General features: G+C 45.8%; 2 protein-coding genes across 2 annotated transcripts in view; one reads left to right on the forward strand and one right to left on the reverse strand.

Annotated features, from left to right (window-relative positions):
• Window positions 1–20,865, forward strand: part of PDZD2 (PDZ domain containing 2) — a gene marked incomplete at its 5' end in the record, with an annotated part of 246,289 nt that overhangs the window by 159,019 nt on the left and 66,405 nt on the right. Inside the window, 2 exons of the mRNA XM_081233372.1 lie at window positions 369–501; window positions 5,428–5,583. Of these exons, the coding sequence (XP_081089498.1) occupies window positions 369–501; window positions 5,428–5,583 (289 nt within the window). The remainder of the gene's footprint in view (window positions 1–368; window positions 502–5,427; window positions 5,584–20,865) is intronic.
• Window positions 1–20,865, reverse strand: part of GOLPH3 (golgi phosphoprotein 3) — a 274,985-nt gene that overhangs the window by 122,886 nt on the left and 131,234 nt on the right. The window lies entirely within an intron of this gene.

A 20,865-nucleotide genomic window follows, 5' to 3' on the forward strand; every position in this document is an offset into this window, starting at 1 on the left:
GACTCAGTCTCAAGGGCAGGGTGGCAGGTAGGACTAGAGAAAAGAATGTCTAACTACCCTAAAGCCTTGGGGTCTCGCTTCCTCTATCACATGTCCACTTGGATGGAAGACGTTTCGTTGACATTGATGTGGGATACGGTGCTTGTTACTAAACGACCCTCTGAAATCGTGAAGCGCGTCACTCCCCTAACTGGGCAGACGGAAGGCTGAAGCAGTCCCATCCCAGCTGTCTCCAGCTGTCCCTTCTCCTCTTTAGCCCATTTTGAACTGTCCCCTCTCACAGCCCTCCCCAGCTCCAGGAAGATGGCCCTTCTCCAGCCCAGAATGTCTTGACGAGGGATTTTTTTCTCCCATCTCCGTTTCCTCAGGGATGGCAGACTGTCCTTAGGAGATGAGCTGCTGGTAATCAATGGTCACTTACTAGTCGGGCTCTCCCACGAGGAAGCTGTGGCCATTCTTCGCTCAGCCACCGGAGTGGTTCAGCTGGTGGTGGCCAGCAAGGTAGGTGGTTTTTGTTTGTTTTGTAGACTATTTTAAATGGTGGCGGTGGATTTGGTTTCGAGCCCTCCCCATGTACGACCCCACCCCCCACCCCACATACACACGCACATGCGTACTTGCCTTTACCTTGGGCCATTCAAATAGCCATGATTCTACCGCGCCAGCCCACAAGGGACCCTGAGCTAAAGGGCATTTAATCATCTTGCCTTCCTTTAAGGGTCTTTATGGGTGTATTAGGAGATGGAAAAGCAATAACAGGACTAAGGAAAAGGGAAGAATGGGAGGGTAGGAGGAAAGACAGGGTGCACAGAGTAGCAACTGGTCCAGGGGGAAACCAAGGAGGAGATGTGGATGTCAGTGGGACAGCAGGGGCGGGAGGGGGGCGGGAGATGCGCGTCTTCCAGGTCCCGCAGGAAGGAGGTTCGGGCCGGCCGTGGGCAGGCTACGGGCTGCCGGGGCTCCCCGCAGCACAGAGTGTTGGTGCTGGAAGAAGCCTCGTGGACCCCGCTTCTCCCGCCACACCCACGCCTTCTTCCTCCTCAGTTTTGCAAATGCCCCAGCGAGGCAGAGCTTCCGCGGGGGCGCCCGTCTCGAGGACGCCTTGATGCTGCTGCCGGCAGTGCAGCCGGGACCCTGGTTCTTGACGCCCAGTGGTGTCTGTCTGTCTGTCCCCTCCGTCTCGCTGCCACTTCTTCGTCACCCAGCCTCGGGCTGGGGCTTCTTTCACCCCCACCCCCGGAGCGTGTAAAAGTGGTGCTGAGGTCCGGGGCCCCCATCTGCTTTCTCCCCGGGGTCTCGCCAGCCTTAGAGAACTGGGGAGGGGCGGCAGGGTGCCCCAGCTGTGTGGCAGGAGGGGAGGAACTGGGCTGACTGGGATCTGCTCCACTGTCTGATGAGATGGCGCTGCTGATGAGACCAGGGAGGGGCCCACAGGACTCGGGCGCTTGTGCAGTGGGGCCACGGGCTTATCCCAGTGCTAGCTGAGGGGAGAACGGGTGTGAGGCCCCCCAGTCCTTAATCCTTTGCAGCAATACGCTCTTGACAGGATGACTGATTGCCCCCGGTTATCCCTGATGCGATTTTTGAACCCAGCATCTACAGGTTTTTATATATTTTCTTTCTTAGATTGCACCGTCTATTGCCTATTTGGGGAGTGTTTAATAAATAGATGAGAAGAGTATTTTGAGCCCTCTGAAAAATGGGCTTTCCTCCCTTTATACCGTTTACCCCAAGTCCCTGATCTCTAGACCCTTAGGCTTCCAACCAGAATATAGAGCCTTGGCAGGAGGAGCTGACACTGAGGCCCTGGAGGCAGGAGTTGAGACCCTCTCCATTCATAGGCCCCCTCCTCCCCTCCCAGAGAGGCTGTGGGGCGTCCCCTCCCTAAGGGTGGGGAAGGAGCAAAGCTAGGGATGTTCTTGGTCAGCCTGATGAACCCCACAAGGAGGGAAAGGCTGTGAGGGAAGGAGAAACAAATTCCTCATTTGGCCAGATGTGGTGGGAGTTTGGAAAGCATTACTGGTTCTTACACACACACACACACACACACACGCACGCACCACACACGGTCCTATCTTTGCACGGCCCACCTCCCCACAGCCTGCAGCTTAAGAACACAGGGGTTCTGCACAGGTGTTATATCATGTCCCCCAAACCTTTATTTCTGTGCTGACTTCTTTCTCCTGCTAGTTGGAAAATGAGGAGGAGAAGTCTCTTCAATGTCAGCCATTATCCACAAACATACTACACAAAGAAAATATCAAATAAAAACAAAAAGGGGCCGCTCATGGGTAATTAAGGGGCACACATGAGATTTTTGAAAACAGATTTTGGAGCCTGACCAATATTTTCACTCACTGACTTGAAGGAAGAAAGACACTCACATGTACTGGGTTCCACTGGGTGCCAGGCAATTCGTCCCTACTATCTCATTTAATTCTGAAATCCCATGAGAGAGCCATTCGTTCATTTTATTCAGAGGATGAAGCTAAAATCTAAGAGGTTAATTAATTTGCCCAGAGGTCGTGACAGAAGCAAGTTTCATCTTGGGTTCATTGGACTTCAGAGTTTCATGCTGCCCCTTAGTCACATAAGATATAAAGGACACCAGAATCAGTGGTATTAGAAAAAGGTATTGTGTTCCTGCCAGAGGCTTGGACATTTAGGGACACTTGCTGGGGTCTTTGTAGGGCTGAGCAGCATCCAGAGCTGAGGAACAGGCGTCCATTCTGGTTTTCAATCCGTTGACTCTTGGCCGGCTGTCCTGAGCTATGGCCCTAAGGCTGACCCAGTCCTCAGAGTTGCAACTCCTTTCACTCCTTCCCATTTGCTCCGTTTACAACTAGGCAGTACGCTGTTAAGGCAGCTACCTGCTGTTTGTTCCTGAACTTAATCTACACCATCCAAGGTCCTCATCCATGGAGGAGAAAAAAGAAGTCAATCTTTAGGCACCTCTGGGCATCTGTTCCTCTTCTTCATCCCACAAGACCAAGTCATCCACAGGCTTTGTTTCTGTCTTTATATTTGAAGAGAGGGAGAAAAGAAAAAGAACTTTTGACTTACTGAATATAAGGAGTAATAAAGAATCTAAATTCATTATTGCAGATAATCGTCACCTTGTCACAAAACTTTAAGGCATTGTTTTGGAGATATAGCAGTTACTTTCTTCTGGAGAGGGTGTCTCATGTTTCCACACAAATATGTCATTTGTGTATACAGAGGATCTTAGAAAGTTTTTGTTGAATGAATAAACTCAGAATATCCAAGTTCGTTCTGATATCCCTAGAAGTACATACATAGCAATACAGCTTTCTCTCGTGCTCTCTCTTTTGTCTCACTGTTGGTTTTTATTAACAAGAAATATGTATTCATTATATCTAATGTAGAAAGCCCAGAAAAATATAGAGAAGAAAAAGAAGATAAAATATTTGTAACACCGCCAATAGTAACTATCCACTAACTGGCGTGTCCTTCCAGACAGGAACGCATATGTGTGTGCAAATACACCCACATTTTCTTTTAAATGGAATCAAACACAAGGATGCAGTGCACCTGGAGGCAGTCCCACCAGTCCCATTCAGGTGCCAGCACAGCCCTTTAAAACCTGCGTATCTTGAGCAAGTTACTACATCTCTCGAAGTCTGACTTGTACAATGAGAATCAATAACTGCTTCATGGGATGTTTGGAAGATTCAATGAACTATAAAGGGTTGGTCACAGTGAGCCCTTGGAGAAATGTGCTCCTTTATGGTTATCACACAGTATTGTATCCAGTTTATTATTACATCTGTTATTAATACAGTTCTTACATATTATTTTTAACCTGCTTTTTCGGTAAGTAGCATACTATAAGAACTCTTCCCACATCAGGAAATAAATTTCTAGAGCAGCATTTTTTATGGCGGCGGAGTATTCCATCCTGTGGCTGTTGTGAAATTTACTCAGCACTTTTTTTAAGCTTTCTATTAATAGCTGAGCAGAATTGACATCACAGAAGAGGACTCAACTCACTTTCTCATTAATAACTCTTTTCCCTTCCTCAGGCAAGGTCTAAAAGTATGGGGTTCACAAATTACTGATCTAAAATGAATGAGCTTCAGGTACCTTGAAGGTGGAAACGGCATCAAACTAGTAACAAACGACATTGTCACCAGGTGCCAACTCAGTAGTAGTTTGTAACGTCCCTTGTATAAGATGGGTATTTTTTGTTATTCTCTTTTCTGTCAACCCCCAAGGAATATGATGATCAAAACTCTCCACGTGTTTCCGTCCTTGTAGACATTGCTGGTGTGGGGGAAAGAGGAGAGGACACATTGCTCCTTTTTTCTGGCCTCAGAGCAGCCCTGCAGCCCAGGTCCCTGGCCTCACGTGCTGTGTCATTTCCCAGGAGAGCTCTCGGCTCCTGTGTGTGCCTCATTTGTCCTTGGGATTGTCACGTGGTCTCACTGATCTCGCCTGCATCCCTCAACCCATTCTGACCTTATTTGTGTGTGGGAAGGAGGGGCTGTGTTGATGAAGCCCCCTTTGGAGTCTAATCTTAATGGAATCTGATTCCATGTGTTTTTGTTGACCTTTAAAAGTTGTCAAGGGCTGCTTTCGTTGTAGAGACATTACCAGTCTCCGCTTTGACATTGCGATTCACTAAACAGTCTAATCTCTTTCTAATGACCATGGGCCTGTGAGATGAGCAATGAGGGAGAGGAGGATATGGTGGAGGTTTAAGCTCAGAGCTAGGCCTGGGGACACTGCACTGAGTAGACATGGTTTGAGGAACTCTCAGACAAGCAGGGGAGATAGATGAGTAAGTTAGACACACACAGCAAGGCGATAAACAGTAGAGGACATTAGAGGGGAAAGGAGAGGCAAATGCCTCCAGAGGTGATCCAGGAAGGCTTGCAGGAGACGATGCTCAAGCTTTGCCCAGAGAGGCCTTAGTCATGAGAAGAAGGGTGGTCTAGGAAGGGGAGCTGCTGGTGGAAAAGGCAACAGGGCAGGGGAGAGCCCGGTGTGTTTGAAAGTCAGTACAGCTTGAATGGAAGGGATGGGAGAACAGAGGGGGGTGAGTTTGGAGAGCTGGGCAGAGGCCAAATCTCTGATGTTAGCCTGCCAATGAGGGAGTTTAAACTATATCCTGAAAGTAAGACAGGGGAGGGCATTGAAGGATCTTAAGTTCAGGGAGTTTAGATTGCCCATAGAAACATTCACCTAAGAAACATAGACTCATCAAGAAAAAAAAAATGGTCTGGGTTTGAATTGGGTACATACTCCTGACATTTGAGGTAACCTTGCACCCCTGGAAATGTGGAACCTGCACTCCATATAGGCTTTGGATTGGGAGCATGTGACCACCTGCAGTTGACTCAGCTAGGTTTACCTTGACCTTGACATCATGGGGTAATTCGTGGGCCTTTCATTGTGTCCCCATAGGAAAGCTCTGCAGAGGACCTCCTCAGGCTAACATCTAAGAGTTTGCCTGATCTGACCAGTTCGGTAGAGGACGTGTCCTCTTGGACCGACAACGAAGACCAGGAGCCGGACGGGGACGAGGACGAAGGAACCGGATCGTCTTCCGTCCAGGGAGCAGTAAGTGTGCCTGTGCTTTCCCAGGCTACTCTGCTGGGGTGATGTTTTCCCGAACACATGGGTGCCAGGATCAGAGGTAAAAGCTTGAGATAGATATAGATAGTATGGTCGAGACCCGGATGGGAGAGGACCAGAGTGCATCTTTTTATTTTTTTGTCAGAATCATCCAGAAAAATCTGTGAGGGTAATACTTTTTATTTAAGAAAAAAAAAAATTGACACTAGAATTAACACTGGAAATACGAGAGCAATTGGGTATTGAGTTCAGTGCGTATATCAATTTCTAAGAAGTCTAATAATATATGCAAGGGTTTTATTGCTACTTCTTGATATAGTGTTTGAAAACTATTGTTTGTGAATTTAAACTTAGACTGAGAGATGTCTGGTTGAAAGTGGAATGTTAAAATAACACAGAACCCATTCAGGTGAAGTTGTATCGATGTGTCTCCCAGTTTTCATGAAATCAGGACTTTCCCACGTTTCGTAGCGCTTCCTTACCCAGCCTGTGACGCCTCACGCCCTCGTGGGCTGCTCCCCGGTGTGATCTGGCACAGAGTCGGGAGGGCTTGTGGTTAGCTGTGGTTGCAGTGCGGCTCTGTGGTCTCCTCTTTGTATCCCAGATCTGGTAGATACGTCATTTTTAGTGTAAAACCTTGTTAGCCACTGTTCCCCATCCAACCAGCCCTGGGGAGGGTGCTTTCTTTCTGCCATTTGGAACCCTTACTCCTTCCCATCAGCACTGAAACTAGTCAGCATGGGTAAGCGTTGGGAAATTTGTTTATAATTAGGCCTTAGAACAGGGTTCCCCAAACCCCGGTACTAGTCCGTGGCCTGTTAGGAACTGGGCCGCACAGCAGGAGGTGAGCAGCAGGCAAGCGAGCGAAGCTTCATCTGCTGCTCCCATCGCTCGCATTACTGCCTGACCATCCCCACCCCGTCCGAGGAAAAATTGTCTTCCACGAAACCGGTCCCTGGTGCCCAAAAGCTTAGGGACCTCTGTCTTAGGAGACAAAAAAAAAATCTCTTTTCCCATTTACATGATATGCTATTTGAATTTAAGGAAGAAAAAGTTACTTTTCTCCTTTCTTTATGGTCACGGGAGTTCCAGGGCCACTGAGTATGGTGGTGCAGGTTGTGGACTGCACAAAGGTGCCACATCTAAGGGAGCACCATTTACATCGTAAACATCATAGGCTTTTATGTTTATGAGGACAGTTTTCTGGAAGATGACAGTAAAGAGTTTTGCTCGAACAAAATCAGTACGTTCAGACAATTTTCCAGTAAAAGAAGGAAAACATCTTGAAGAAGTGGTACTTTTTGTAATTTTCCCAGAGGTCCTGTACAGGCCCATTGTTGATTTCAAACACTGTTCCAACAGCTTTTCCCTCAAAGGAAAGCTTTCTCAGAAGACTAACGTATAAAGCAGGTCAATCAGAGCTGAATGGATGGGATTAAAGTAAAGAGTTTAGAGACAACTGTGTGATTATTCCCGCCTCTTTGTATTACGACACCATTCAGTAGCCACTTTTTCCCTTAATTTTACTTTTGGTAAGGATAGCAACCACACTAATGGTCATGACCTCCACTGTCTCCCTGACTGACCTCTGCCCACTTCTTGGGCCTCACCTCACGCCAAGCTCACTGCCCTTGCTGCAGTCCTTCATGATGACCATACATTTTTCTGCCATAGGACCTTTGCAAATGCTGTTCTGTCTCTCTGGAATCCTCTTTGCCTGACTGACTCCAGTTCATTTTTGTTTTTTGGGTTTTTAAAAAATTTTTACTGCAGTGTAGTGGCTTTACAGTGTTGTGTTAGTTTCTGCTGTGCAGCAAAATGAATCAGCTATACGTATACATATAGCCCCTCTTTTTTTGGATTTCCTTCCCATTTAAGTCACCACAGAGAGTTGAGTAGAGTTCCCCGTGCTACACAGTAGGTTCTCATTAGTCATCTATTTTATACATAGTATCAATAGTGTATATATGTCAATCCCAATCTCCCAGTTCATCCCACCGCACCCTTCCCCCTTGGTGTCCATATGTTTGATCTCTCGGTCTGTGTTTCCATTTCATCTTTTGGATCCTTTAGTGTTACTTCCTCAGAGAAACTTCCAGAATATATCCAATCTATATTAAATCTCTTAGCTCTCATACCAAGACCATATGGCTTTCCCCTGAACTGCTTGTTACATTTAGATTTGTGATTATTTGATTAAAATCTGTTTCTCTCGTCCAACTGTGAACTCCATGAGATGTAGGAATGCGATGACTGGCTTGAGTTCCCAGTGAATCCCTAGAATGTAGCCAGTACATCTAGTGCTGAGTTATAAATAACTAAATAAATTTAGAAACAAACAACAGGACAAGCATTCATTGAAAACTAATGAAAAAAATCACAACAAAATCTAACTAGGTTTATCCACCATAAACATTACAGTTACACCCCTGGCCCGTAGCTGACTGTATCATGGCAGCCTCAGAGGGCTGATGGGGCAATATCCACGTTCCAGCCCCTATAGGAATGACCTACAGAGACGTTCCACGGATAAGCCTGGAACAGGCTGAGCATCACGTGTCTCTTCTCCCGCTATTGTCCACCCATCCTTTAAGGCCACGATCTTTCTGAGTCAACCCACCCTTCCTCCCTGTGACCTCCCCTGCCCTCGCCGTTCTCTGTTGGTACAGCAGTCACCCTCTGTACAGAAGGGGAATGGAGTGTGTGGCAGTCCAGCCAGCAGACCTCTCAACTCCAGCCTGACTCCGCTATTCCCACCCTTCTAACCAGACATGGCTCTCCAGCCCGGCTCCAGCCCACAGCTTCTCCCCTCACATGCCCACAGTCTGGAGAGCTCGCCCCAGCTGAACAGATCCCACTGCTCGGCAACTGTGCCCTGCCCAGCTCAGCCAGTTTTCAATGGAGAGCTAAGTAAGCTCAGGATTTAAAGAGAGGAAAACTCTGCAACATACCTGCCCCTCCTCTGAGAAAGCCCGGAGCCAGTAATGCGGCACAATAGTCTGTAGAGAGGTTATAGTCCGCATATATTTTTTAATCTCATAATTCATAATCTCTTGCAAAAAAATCCCAGGAATTATTTGTCTAGGAATTTTTTTACACTAAATACCGCTCTAATAAATGGGCCATTACATTTATTAAATGTGTTACATGCTACATGTTTTTATTTAAATTATAATTTAAACTTACTATAGTTTTATAAGTTTATCATGTTTTTTATAAATGTATTATAATTTAAATTATAAGTTAAATGAGTTGTTCTGGTTCCAAAAGTAATGTTTCCACTACATAAATGGGTTTTTTGACCCCCCAAAAACCTGCAAAAGACAATACAAATCACCCACAATCCTACTGTTCAAAGATAGCCATCTTTAACATTTTGCTATGCCTTTCTACTTGATTTTTTTTTCTTAAGCACATATATATTTTTTTAATTGACCTTATATTAACATACTTGTGAAACTTGCTATGGTCTTAATGATATGATCCTGAACATTTCCCCATGTCATTAAAGGGTCTTCTGAAACATGATTTGTAATGGCTAATATTTTATAACATGGATATGCCGTAATTTATTTTACTAATTTTCTACCAGAAATTCCATTTACATCAGTCACACGTATATTTAATTTTTAAAATTATAAAGAATTCTGTACAGAACATGTTTGTCCATGTAGCTCTGTGCACATTTTTCATTTTCTTATTTGCTTAGATAGCTTGTAGCAATAGAAGTGCTTATTTACTAATTTACACTTCCAGCAGTGCCCGGGTCCCATCATCACCAATAACATTACCTTGAAAAAGTTTGCCAATTAATCACATATTGTTGTGTATGCTTATTATCGCAATTTTGCCAAAGGAATTTCAGTGCATTCCGTCATCACACACTCTATTTGGGAAATTTTAGGTCGCCTTTAAGGAGAAACAAATGACTCCGAGCAATCGTCCCCCACAAGTACACACGTCTCAGGGCCGTACTTCTGGGTTTCTCCGTCACGTCACCCCCAGCTCTCATACGCAGATCCCAGACCCACTATTGTCGGTGGAGAAACCAGTACTCATCCTGCTTTGACAGTTAGTTCTGCCTTCTGTGTGCCCCGGACACCACCTGGCCCCACTTCACCTTCCACTGCACCCCCCTCACAAAGCATCACGGAGGAGGGGACACCGGGCTTCTTCCCTGGCTCGTCACCCTTGCCTGAACACCCACCATCTGTCAGCCATTCTCTTGAGCTCTGGTTTCAAGCCAGACAACCCGGGTGTGAGCCAGAGCCCTGCAGGGCCAGGAAGTGGGCACACGACATTTTCCCACCTTCATGATCTGCTCAGGGTCTGCCCTGCTGGGCCTTCCAGAGGTGCTGAACTACTGAGAAAAATGTTTCAGTTTTATGTTTACAATCCAAGACTCTTTGTTTTATAATTTTTAAACACGATCGAACCACTTAAACGAAAGAAACTTGGTACTGTTTTCATCAGCTAAGTCACAAAGCCTTTTAAAAACTTCCCAGATGATAATGATTAAACCTGCAGCCAAGTTCCACTTTGACTTTGACACTTCTTGCACCTGTAAGTCGTGGACGCTCCAAGCACTTAGGTGGAGCGAAAGTAATAGAAACGCTCAGGATCTGCCATGAGCACCCTTGTGGGTGATCTTTTCATGGCTACAGGAAACGGCCACGAGGTTTTCCTTTGGAAGAGCTCGGGCCACGCTTAGAATAGAACCATGTGGGGAACATCAAGTGTGAGGGCAGAGGCAAGAAAAAGGGAGCGAGGATGGGACGGGGAAATCCCACAGGCACGTGCCTGATTGTCATCCCTCTCAGGGGCGTCTGGCTCCCGAGGGAGGGCCCTCCCTCCACCTCCCACAGACATCCCCATCTCGGAGACTGCCAGCCTTGTCTCAGAAATAGCTGAGTCTAGTCCCCTCCCCCATACTGCCTGCGGTCCCGATCCGACCGATCAGCCATTCTTTCTCAAGGCCTTCTTCTCCACTTTGTCTTCTGCTCTGCAATGACTTTTTTTTTTTTTTTTTTTTTTTGCGGTACGCGGGCCTCTCACTGCTGTGGCCTCTCCCGCTGAGGAGCGCAGGCTCCGGACACGCAGGCTCAGCGGCCATAGCTCACGGGTCCAGCCGCTCCACGGCATGTGGGATCTTCCTGGACCGGGGCACGAACCCGTGTCCCCTGCTTCGGCAGGCGGACTCTCAACCACTGCGCCACGAGAGAAGCCCTGCAGTGACAATTTTTAAGTGAGAATCTGGCCATGTCACTTCGTTTAAAGTCCTTCAGTGAGTCTCGGGCACGCTGAAGTTACAATCACAACTCCTTAACGTGGAGCCATTGGCTCCAGCCTGCCTATGCTGCCTTTCCTCTTGTATGTGCTCCTGGCAGCCCTAAACAAACACACACACACACCATGCATGTGCGCACACAAAGCCCTCCCTGGCGCTCTCCCAAATCTGCTAATCACTGCTCACCTGGCATTTAGCATCTGCTGTTTTCTATTTATTTGTTGCTACATATCTTTTTGGTAGAAGAAAGAAAATACTTACATTTATAAACTTTTGAAGTCAGGTATACCTCGTTGGACCCCCAGTATCCAGTGAAGTACCTTGTATTCAGTACATACTCAGTACATATTTGTCAATCATAAATCTATCTGTACAACAGTGGTTCTCAGAGTTCCCCAGGCCAGCAGCATCAGAATCACCTGGAAATTTGTTAGAAATAAAAATCCTCAGGTCCCACCCCAGACCTGCTAAGTCAGAAACTCCGAGGTGGCATCTAAACTTTTTTTTTTCATAAGCCTTCCTGGTGATTTGGACTAAGGCTAACATGTGAGAACTTTAGAGCCCTCCGATAAAATGAGTGGCCCATGCATTATTATTAGCTATTGAAAAAAGTGAGTATCCTTTCTCAAGTGTAAATAATTATAGTTCATCTTTTTTATTTTTAAATTAATTTTATTGAAGTATAGTTGATTTACAATGTTGTGTTAATTTCTGCTGTACAGCAAAGTGACTCAGCTATGCATTTTTTCATATTCTTTTCCATTATGGTTTATCACAGGATATCGAATACAGTTCCCTGTGCTATACAGTAGGACCTTGTTGTTTATCCATCCTATATATAATAGTTTGCATCTAGTTCATCTTTTTTTAAATGAGGTTTTTAAGGAAAAAAAATATATCTGGCCTTCTGAGGGAGTGGCTCTTTTTAAAAAGAAGAGTTTTAATATACCAGGATGTGAAATGGGTGATACCTCTTAAGGGATTAGGAACCTGTCTTTCCCTTTTTATATACTTAACAAAAACAAAACAAAAATGGAAGTAATGATTGTTGTTGCCAAATCTGCACCTGTCGAAGCTCAGCTGGGAAGATTTTGTTTAGCGCATCAATCAGCAGACCTGTATCCGGCTTCCTTTGGCATCAGGGGAATCAGTTCTAACATTTTGGGAATCACTGGTTTGGAAAATCTTGGAGAACTTCGGGATTATTAGGGTTTAAGAAGGAATAAAGGACTTCACCTCTCAAAAGGAGAAAAGAAGAGCCAGACTGGATCTTATGATTCTGTAAGTCTGATGTTGGTGTTTGATTCTACGTTTGTTGATAGCTTAACCCTGAGGTGTGAGACCCTGAATCACAGTCTTTTGGAAAAGACAGCATCCTGGGGGTAGATGTTCATCTGTATGCGGAGAGAAAGGAGAGGCTCTCTTGTGTTTTATTTGGATTGAATGCGTTGTAAAGTGTTGGCTCTTAAGTGCTTCCAAAAGAGCCTGGGCACTGAGGGCTTGCGGTGAAGTGTCTGAGGGTGCCATTGCTGGTGAAGTCAGAGTGTGGGATGGTCTGTTGTTTGGGGCCTGAGCTAGATTTTTCTGGTGAATCGAACTTAGAGGCTAATGCAAGGAACAGTGAGCACCAAGAGTGTAAACTGGCGATTAGTGTTAAAACAGGAAGGTCCCAGTGCCTGAGTGAAGAATCAGGTCTTCACAGAGTAAAACTATTAATGCAGAGACACTGGCTCAGGACTCCCCGAGCTTTTCGTAAGGGGAGCAAATGTTCTTTACTAAAGCCTCGAGGGGAGGGTGTTAAGACCGACTGCTCATATGGGCACAGGTGGGCTCTGCTGCTGCGTCTCAGGGTCCCTCTGAGCACAGGGCAGTGGCAGCCACTGCTTAGAGACGACCTCCATCTGCTCGTGGGTCAGGAACAGTCTTTCCTTCTCCTTGGGCTTCCACTTTCTACTTATCTAACTTTAGGACTCACCTCCTCCAGGAAGTCTTCCTAGACACACATATCCTTCATGCCTGTAATACATACTGTATTTTCCTTCGTGACCCTTAACACAGACTGTAAAGACGTATTTATACATATGACTGCTTGCTTACTGTCATCCTCCCCATGAGTAGAGGATCCATGGGGACAGGGCTCCTGTCAGGTTCGCTCACAGTTGGCTTTCAATATGTATTATGGATGGTTGGACAGGTGGGCAGAAAGGTGGACGGTTGATGTGCCCTCTCTCACTCCTTAGTGCTCCTGCATGCCCCTCCTCATAAGACTTCGTTACCTTCCATTGACTTGCCCGTCTTGCCCAGCACACCACGAATTGTAAATGAGCATGGCACATAGTAGGCATTTGTTGTTTGTATCTGCCTCTCCCTTTTGGGAGTTTCCATCTGGTATACAAATATCGGTGTATATAAGATCATTTTTCCAAGTATTCCAAGTATAGCACTGGGAGAACAGCGTCCCTTCCCTTAAAATAGGACATCAGTGGAACCACCTCATTAAGACATGAGTAGATTTCTTATTTTCTGTTTGGTGAAGCTTCCAGAGCTGCTAGGAGCTAAAAAGGGAACTGAGAAAAGGGAACTTTTAACAAATCATTAGAAAAGGGAACTTTTAACAAATCATTAGAAAAGGGAACTTTTAACAAATCAACCACAGCAAAGGATTGACTATCCCCAGGGAGCTGGTGAAGTAGTAGGTGGAATGTCAGTGAAAAGACTAGCCAAAAAGCCCCCAGGGAAGACAGCATGGAACCTCGGAGTCTCAAGATGCAGGTTCTGGTACATAGTCATATACAGTGTCAGGGCCACCAGGAACCTTGGGGGGTTGGCTGCTCCCCACTTGCTGTTTTTTTTTGTTTTTGTTTTTGTTTTCTTTGGGGTTTTTTTTGCGGTACGCGGGCCTCTCACTGTTGTGGCCTGTCCTGTTGCGGAGCACAGGCTCCGGACGCGCAGGCTCAGCGGCCATGGCTCACGGGCCCAGCCGCTCCGCGGCATGTGGGATCTTCCCGGACCGGGGCACGAACCCGTGTCCCCTGCATCGGCAGGCGGACTCTCAACCACTGCGCCACCAGCCCCATACTTGCTGTTTTATAGGCTAGAAGTCCTTGGTGACAGAGAAGATCGCTGAGCTCTGCTGAGAGCAAACTTTTTCCCCTGGACAAGTCATGTTACAGCCAAGGCAGCAGCGAGGGGAAAGCAAAAGGGCCTGGAAGGAAACGATGAACACATCTCAAACACATGAGGGGAAGAGCTGTGTGTAGCAGACGCATGAACGTACGCAGGTAGCTCCATGCTCTCGTGTATGTTAAAATGCACAGGGAGGGTACGGTTTAGGCTGATCATCCGATCCCCAGGTTCCACGCTGGAAAGCCTATTTGGCAGATCTGAGTGGGGTCTAGTTTCAGAAGCTTCCCAGGTGATCCTGATGCTCACCCAGGTTTTAAAAAGCAAACCTTTGAAAGACGGTGGCCACTGTAGAAAGCAGCCAATTCGACCACGCACCTTTGTTCGCCATATGGCAACTTCCAGACGTGACCCAGAGTGGCAGGGCCCCTAAGAGTCTCCTGGCTGGGAGCTGGGTGAAGCCCAGGGACCAATCTGTGCATGGCTTTGCGATAAGAGGAGCTTTTAGGCCCTCAACTGCCTTCCTCCTTCCTGCAGTCTGGGACACGGGGAGAGAAGCTATGGTGGTTGTGCTGCTTGTGGGAAGCTTGGAAGCACAGACCCCCGAGCCCGTTCTGCATTCTTTGTGAACACAGACTTGCTTGCACACCTTGGCTCTCCTTGCCTTCGCAGACGTCATTTCCTGGTGTGTAGACTGGTGTGGTTATTGCAGAAGCTGTATTATTCCCACCACCAACCCAAAGCAGGCAGGAACTCATACTGATCCATAATTCCCACGGGCTGTATCTTCTTCTCTCCACTGTCCCAAGCTGTGAGCTACCCTCTCCTTCCCCTCAGCATCTTAGACTTCCCCAAGTAGATCTCAATGCATTTAGATGTTCCTTAAGCAACTATTTAGGTAACTCAGGCCACGTCCAAGAGGCTGCGTGAAGCCCGTTGCGGTATGTAGAACTGCCAGAGCGAGATAAGGCAGACAAGTCTGCAAGGATCGTTAGTCCAAGAAAATAAGATTTAAACTCAGAGGTGGTTTTTTGTTTGATTTGATTTCATACTTAAGGAGATGAAGTGATTATTTAAATAGGTGGGGGGGAAATAAGGTAAGAATAATTATTTGGCCTGGATGCATTGCCCAGAAAACTGCTGAAGTTTGAATTAGGCTTATTCCCCTGGCACATTTTCTGGGGCCTGTTCCAACTCGTTACCTGGCTTTGTGCTGCATTTTCATCGGAGCAGTTTGCAATTCTCAAGGAAGTAAACAGCTCAAGTGATTTGCATAGGAAAGCAAATATGGTAATCTACAGCCTCACAGCGCCATGGTCTCCAAAGTAGGGTGAGCACACCCCAGGGCAGGGTTGGGGCAGAGTCAGATAGTCCCTTGCAGTGTGGGCAGAAAGTATTAGATTTTTATCTCATTTTAGATTGTTTTGTGTTTTATAGTGTATGTGTACATTAGTACAGTAGCATAGAGTTATACATTATGAATCTGTGCTGTGAGTGCCTGTTGGCTACACGATCTATAAAGGTTGACATCACAGCATGGAGCCGTAGGAAATACAGTTTAAAGAAATCCCCTAAGTATGCAGTCAACTTTATTATCATTTTTGGATTTGAAAAATTCCTTCACATTTCAGTGGAAATAAAATACGGACTACGAGGGCACGTAATAAAGTTTCTTTGCCTCCACATTGACTTTGATGAAACTGACACCATAGTGGTCATGAAGTGACTTTATCACTTCAAGTAAGTTGGTTCCAGTCTTTGGGTATTCCATTACCATATTACAAGATGCCTTTTAGCCCTGCCCCTTGTTATGAATTTTCCTCTTATAAATATCATCCTTATTAATTTAGTTGTATATGTCCACTGGGAGTTGAAGTCTGTGGTCCGCCCATCGAAATGTAAAGTAGAATATATTAAGATTGAAGGAAGGTGGCAGTGCAGAAATGGAACTGAAATAGACAACATGATGGCAATTACACGGGGGAAAAAACAGGATTATGTGACTCATTTGTGCAGCATATATCTTAGGTAATATATCTTATTCATTTATGAGCTTTGCTAAGCCTTTAAGGTAACAGAAATCCTTGAGATGTATGTGTCTTTGGAGATGGTTGCTGATACACAGTCAGAGTCTCACTCTCTTAAGAGAAACAGGATATCTCCACTTAGTTTCAATTACAGTTATCATGCTGGGGTTTTGGTCTTTTTTTAGGAAAGTCACTTTGACAGTGCATAGGTGAATTAGACAAATAGGCAATGTATGCTAGAAAAAAGCACACCTGACTTGAAGACTTCATGAGAAGTGGAAGATTTGAAGGGGCTTTGGTTTGGTTTTTGGGTTTTTTTTTCACCATATTGTATGCAACATGGTAGTACAGAGCCTGGAAATAAAAACACAGCAAAATATGAGAGATCAGAAGTTCCCCTCTGGAATCCACGGCAGAAATTTCTCAAAGAAGAAGAGCTATTTAAAATGAATAAAATTCTCCTCCCCCACCCCCTATTGTAACTGTGTTTGCTTGCCTAGCTTTTTGTTTGCTTGCTTTTGCTTGCCTAGCTTTTTACGTAAGTACTGATTTAGCTCAGTGAATGATGTTTGCAGAAAAAAGAAATCCATGCCTCTCCCTTCTGGTTCTTGCCCTTACTTCTTAACTTGGGATATCCTTCCTTCTATTCCTGACTCTCGAAATTCTGAAGCCCCTCATTCCTCAGAGACTTTTCTAATCCCTCCGGCTTTCTGTCGTCTCTGCTTTCTCTCATTGCCAATTCCATTTGCCTGTTTCTCACATTTTAGAACCTAGAGTCTGTCATACAGGGTGAAGTAAGTCAGAAAGAGAAAAACAAATACCGTATGCTAACACATTTATATGGAATCTAGAAAATGGTACTGATGGACCTACTGGCAGAGCAGGAATAAAGAAGCAGACGTAGAGAAGGGACTTGAGGACACGGGGCCGGGGGGCGGGAGGCTGGGAGATAGTGAAAGAGTAGCACTGACATATATACACTACCAAATGTAAAATAGCTAGTGGGAAGCTGCTGCAAAGCACAGGGAGATCAGCTCGGTGCTTTGTGACAACCTAGAGGGGTGGGAAAGGGATGGTGGGAGGGAGGGGATATGGGGATACACATATACATATAGCTGATACACGTTGTTGTACAGCAGAAACTAACACAACATTGTAAAGCAATTATACTCCAATAAAGATTTATTAAAAAAAACTTAAAAATCAGAAAGACACCTCCTGATTTATAAAGGAGTACATGTTTTCAAAAAATTGTTGGTAAAGCTGATATTCAAATTTATTTCCCCTAGAAACAAACATATTTACTTAATACATATTTGTAGAATTATCTTTTAAGCTAGTGGTGGCAAATAGGTAGCCTGCATGGCACTACACACCCCGTCTTCAGCTCCCAAAGCGGACATCTCTAATTCTTCCTAACAGTCATCCCGCTGACACCAGACACAATCTCAGAAGCTGATAATGTGGCCTTGCAGGTGTCCACAACCAAATCGCAGTACTAGCCAACACTGGACTGTAGCCAGCTTTGACATAGCCATCTACATGCTGAGCGCCATGCCCGGTGCTTTGGGGGATTCAAAGAGGTAGCAGTGAGTCTTCCTCTGTTACAGGATTTGTTATATTCCATAATGAATGATCGTTATTTCTATACTTTTTATATTCACCTCTTCCGTATAATAAATCTTGAGGAGCCATATGCTATATTGACCTAGAGGAGGGATGTCTCATTCCATCCAGGGATCAGGGAGGGCTCAGTAGATGGGGTGATGTTTGACTATTCCATAGGAGTTCCACAGGAACACCCACAGGAGTGGGTGACACCCTGGAGTGGAAAAATAACACGTACAGTGGTCCACAAATAGGAAATTTTAAGGCTTGTTCAAGAATCAACAAATAGTCAATTAAGTGCACATGTCCAGCCCGTGCTTTTAGTTCCACACTAAAAAACTATGACTTATTTTATAAGCTATATACTCACTGATGATTATAAAGTTGAGTTACAGGGTCAGAGTTTTTGTTTTAAGGTTCCTCAAGCAGTAAGGTAGAGGGAGAGCTGGGCTGGAGAAAGGCAGACGGAGGTGGAGGTGTTTGCTATAGCTTCACGGAGAAGTCAGCAGAGCCTGGACTGAAGGAGAGGGGCCCAGAGGGTGGAAAGGCAGGAAACAGTCTGACGCATAAATGGAGAAAGGGAGCAGGGCCAGCCGGCTGCCTGGAGAGCCGGGTTCTGCAAGCAGGGCTCCTTGGTTACCACCAAGGAGTAAGTTTCCTTCTCCCCCAACCCCGGTTTTTTTTCTGAAGGCAGGACTGATCCTCAGCAGTATTTTGAGTGGGGTTTTGTTTACCTTTGAACCCTCCAGCCTCTTGTCATCTGCTCTTCCTTACTTGTTGGACCCTCTCTCCCCAGGTTTCCTGGAGCCCAGTATCCTCATGCTGTTCTAAACCCCCCACTGAGGCACCCATTCTCTCCCCTCTCCCCTAAGAGGTTGCATCCTCCCCAGAAACCTCTCCTTTCTTCTTCTCCAAGCCATTTTCTCCCCTTGTCCCACCACCGCCACCACCACCACCAACAACAAAGACCAAAAAACACGCAAAGCCCTTTCCATCTCTTCTAAGCCGTATGTTTGTTAACAAAGCAATGTGATTAAAGCAGGTCAAATGGTGGCCAATAACCCTATGACACTTAGCAAAGTATGTGCCTTTTTTTTCATTAATTTATTTATTTTTGGCTGCATTGGGTCTTCGCTGCTGCACACGGGCTTTCCCTAGTTGCGGCGAGCGGGGGCTACTCTTCGTTGCAGTGTGCGGGCTTCTCATTGTGGTGGCTTCTCTTGTTGTGGAGCACGGGCTCTAGGTGCACGAGCTTCAGTACTTGTGGCACACGGGCTCAGTAGTTGTGGCTCGCGGGCTCTAGAGCGCAGGCTCAGTAGTTGTGGTGCACGGGCTTAGTGGCTCCGTGGCATGTGGGATCTTCCCAGACCAGGGATCGAACACATGTCCCCTGCACTGGCAGGCGGATTCTTAACCACTGCGCCACCAGAGAAGCCTTCAAATGAGTTTCTTATCAGGATCATTTTTAAATGAAATGTAAAGATGAAATCACAAAAGCCTGGATGACACAGATGTTTTTAGAGGAAATACTGTGGTAGAGCAGTAAGCCTTGTCTCCGGTAGTAGCTTCCTTAAAATGTCTCTACTTGTCAGTACTTTCCCTTCAACTCATAAAGTTATGTTTCTTAAAATTCTTCAGCTTGTTCCCAATGATTTTGGATAGGGATGGAGGTGGGGCGATGGATAGAGCTTGGGTATGAGTTATTCCTGTAGATGAGAGGTCGGCAGTTGTAAAAGCCAGATCATAAATATTTCAGGCTTTGCTGGCCAAACAGTCCCCGTTGCAACCATTCACCTCTGCCTTTGTAGTGCAAAAGCAGTCATAGGCAATAAGCAAACTGATGGGCATGATTGTGTTCCAGTAAAACTTTACAACGACAGGTATGGGGCCATATCTGGCCCCCAGGCAGAAGTTTTCCGACCCCTGCTGTGGGAGATCATGTGTGAGCCTCGGACCACCTCCCCTATTACTACTTCCCCTGTGGGCTCCACAGAACACATCTCAGCTTTCCAGTCCGATTCTTCAAGAGGTACAAGCCCTTAGAAACATATACCAGCAAATCAGCGTGAACTCAGTGCCACTCTTGGAAAATAAAGAACTCAGAGTACAGCTTGTGTTGAGCTGGAAAAAGCAGCAGATGGTCTTAGGGTACTGCCTGGAACTTAGCAGCAGACCAAAACTTCACCACAATGTCCTCAACATAACCAGTTACTGTTTATCTAAAATCTGCCTAAATGGCATGTCCAGTCAAAACAGTCTTTTTCTGTTACAATAAGCCATAGTATCATGTAAAACTTCCTTAAAATGTTTGCATAGAAAAAAGGTGCTGGAAAAATGTGACCTGTTTACCATTACTGCTGAATTGGATTTGGCTCAGCGGCTGTATTAAGGCACCTCACATAGTTCATCTCTTATTTTCTTTCCTGCCAATCTTCCTGTTCACTTCTTAGGTCTTTTGCATGCCTTTCTTTCTTTCTTTTTTTTTTTTGATAGCGCTCCCATGTCTACATTTTGTGTGTCTTGCGGTTTTCCTACATATGTACACACAACTTGCATTTTATCATTCTAGAATTTAGGACTAAGCATATCACAGACCTGCTGCTCCCAGAGATGTGTCCAAGGCAAGCAGACAGCCGGCTCCTGCTGAGAAATGACCCAAGGGTCTGCCTTCACTAGCCAGCCCACAACCCCAAAGAAGAACTCCAACCCCAGTCTTCTCACTAGGTCACGGGAACATGGCGAGAGTGAGAACTCCCTGCTTTGTAGAGAATGTCTGGACTTGCCTTGCCCAATTTGAAACTGATACCAAGGAGGGACACATGCAGATTCTCCTTCTTGCATCTGCATCTCCTGTTATGTTTGATGAACTGAGAGTCCCTTGAGGATACCATCCTCTCCTTGGGAGGGTGACACATACAAACGCACCACAGGAGGGGCAGATGTGGGCCAGTGACTGATTACATTTCTGTACCCTTAAAGGTGATTTCTTTGCCTCCCCTTGCTGAAAGACCAAGGGATCTACTTAATTTGTATGCATAAAAATCATCCAAGTCATCACCGACAAAGTGTGTTAAGCCAGTTCACATTGTTTGGGGATGATAAATGGGAGAAGACGGGAAATGGTCTCAGACAGACCAAGGACAGTATTATTTCATTTGCGAAGCCACAGCCTGAGCACCTCAGTTGCCATCAGCTGCTGCTTCTCCCCCAGATGCATCTGAC

The sequence above is a fragment of the Mesoplodon bidens genome (genome assembly GCF_964165515.1).
Source record: "Mesoplodon bidens genome assembly, chromosome: 4".
Lineage (NCBI taxonomy): Eukaryota > Metazoa > Chordata > Mammalia > Artiodactyla > Ziphiidae > Mesoplodon > Mesoplodon bidens.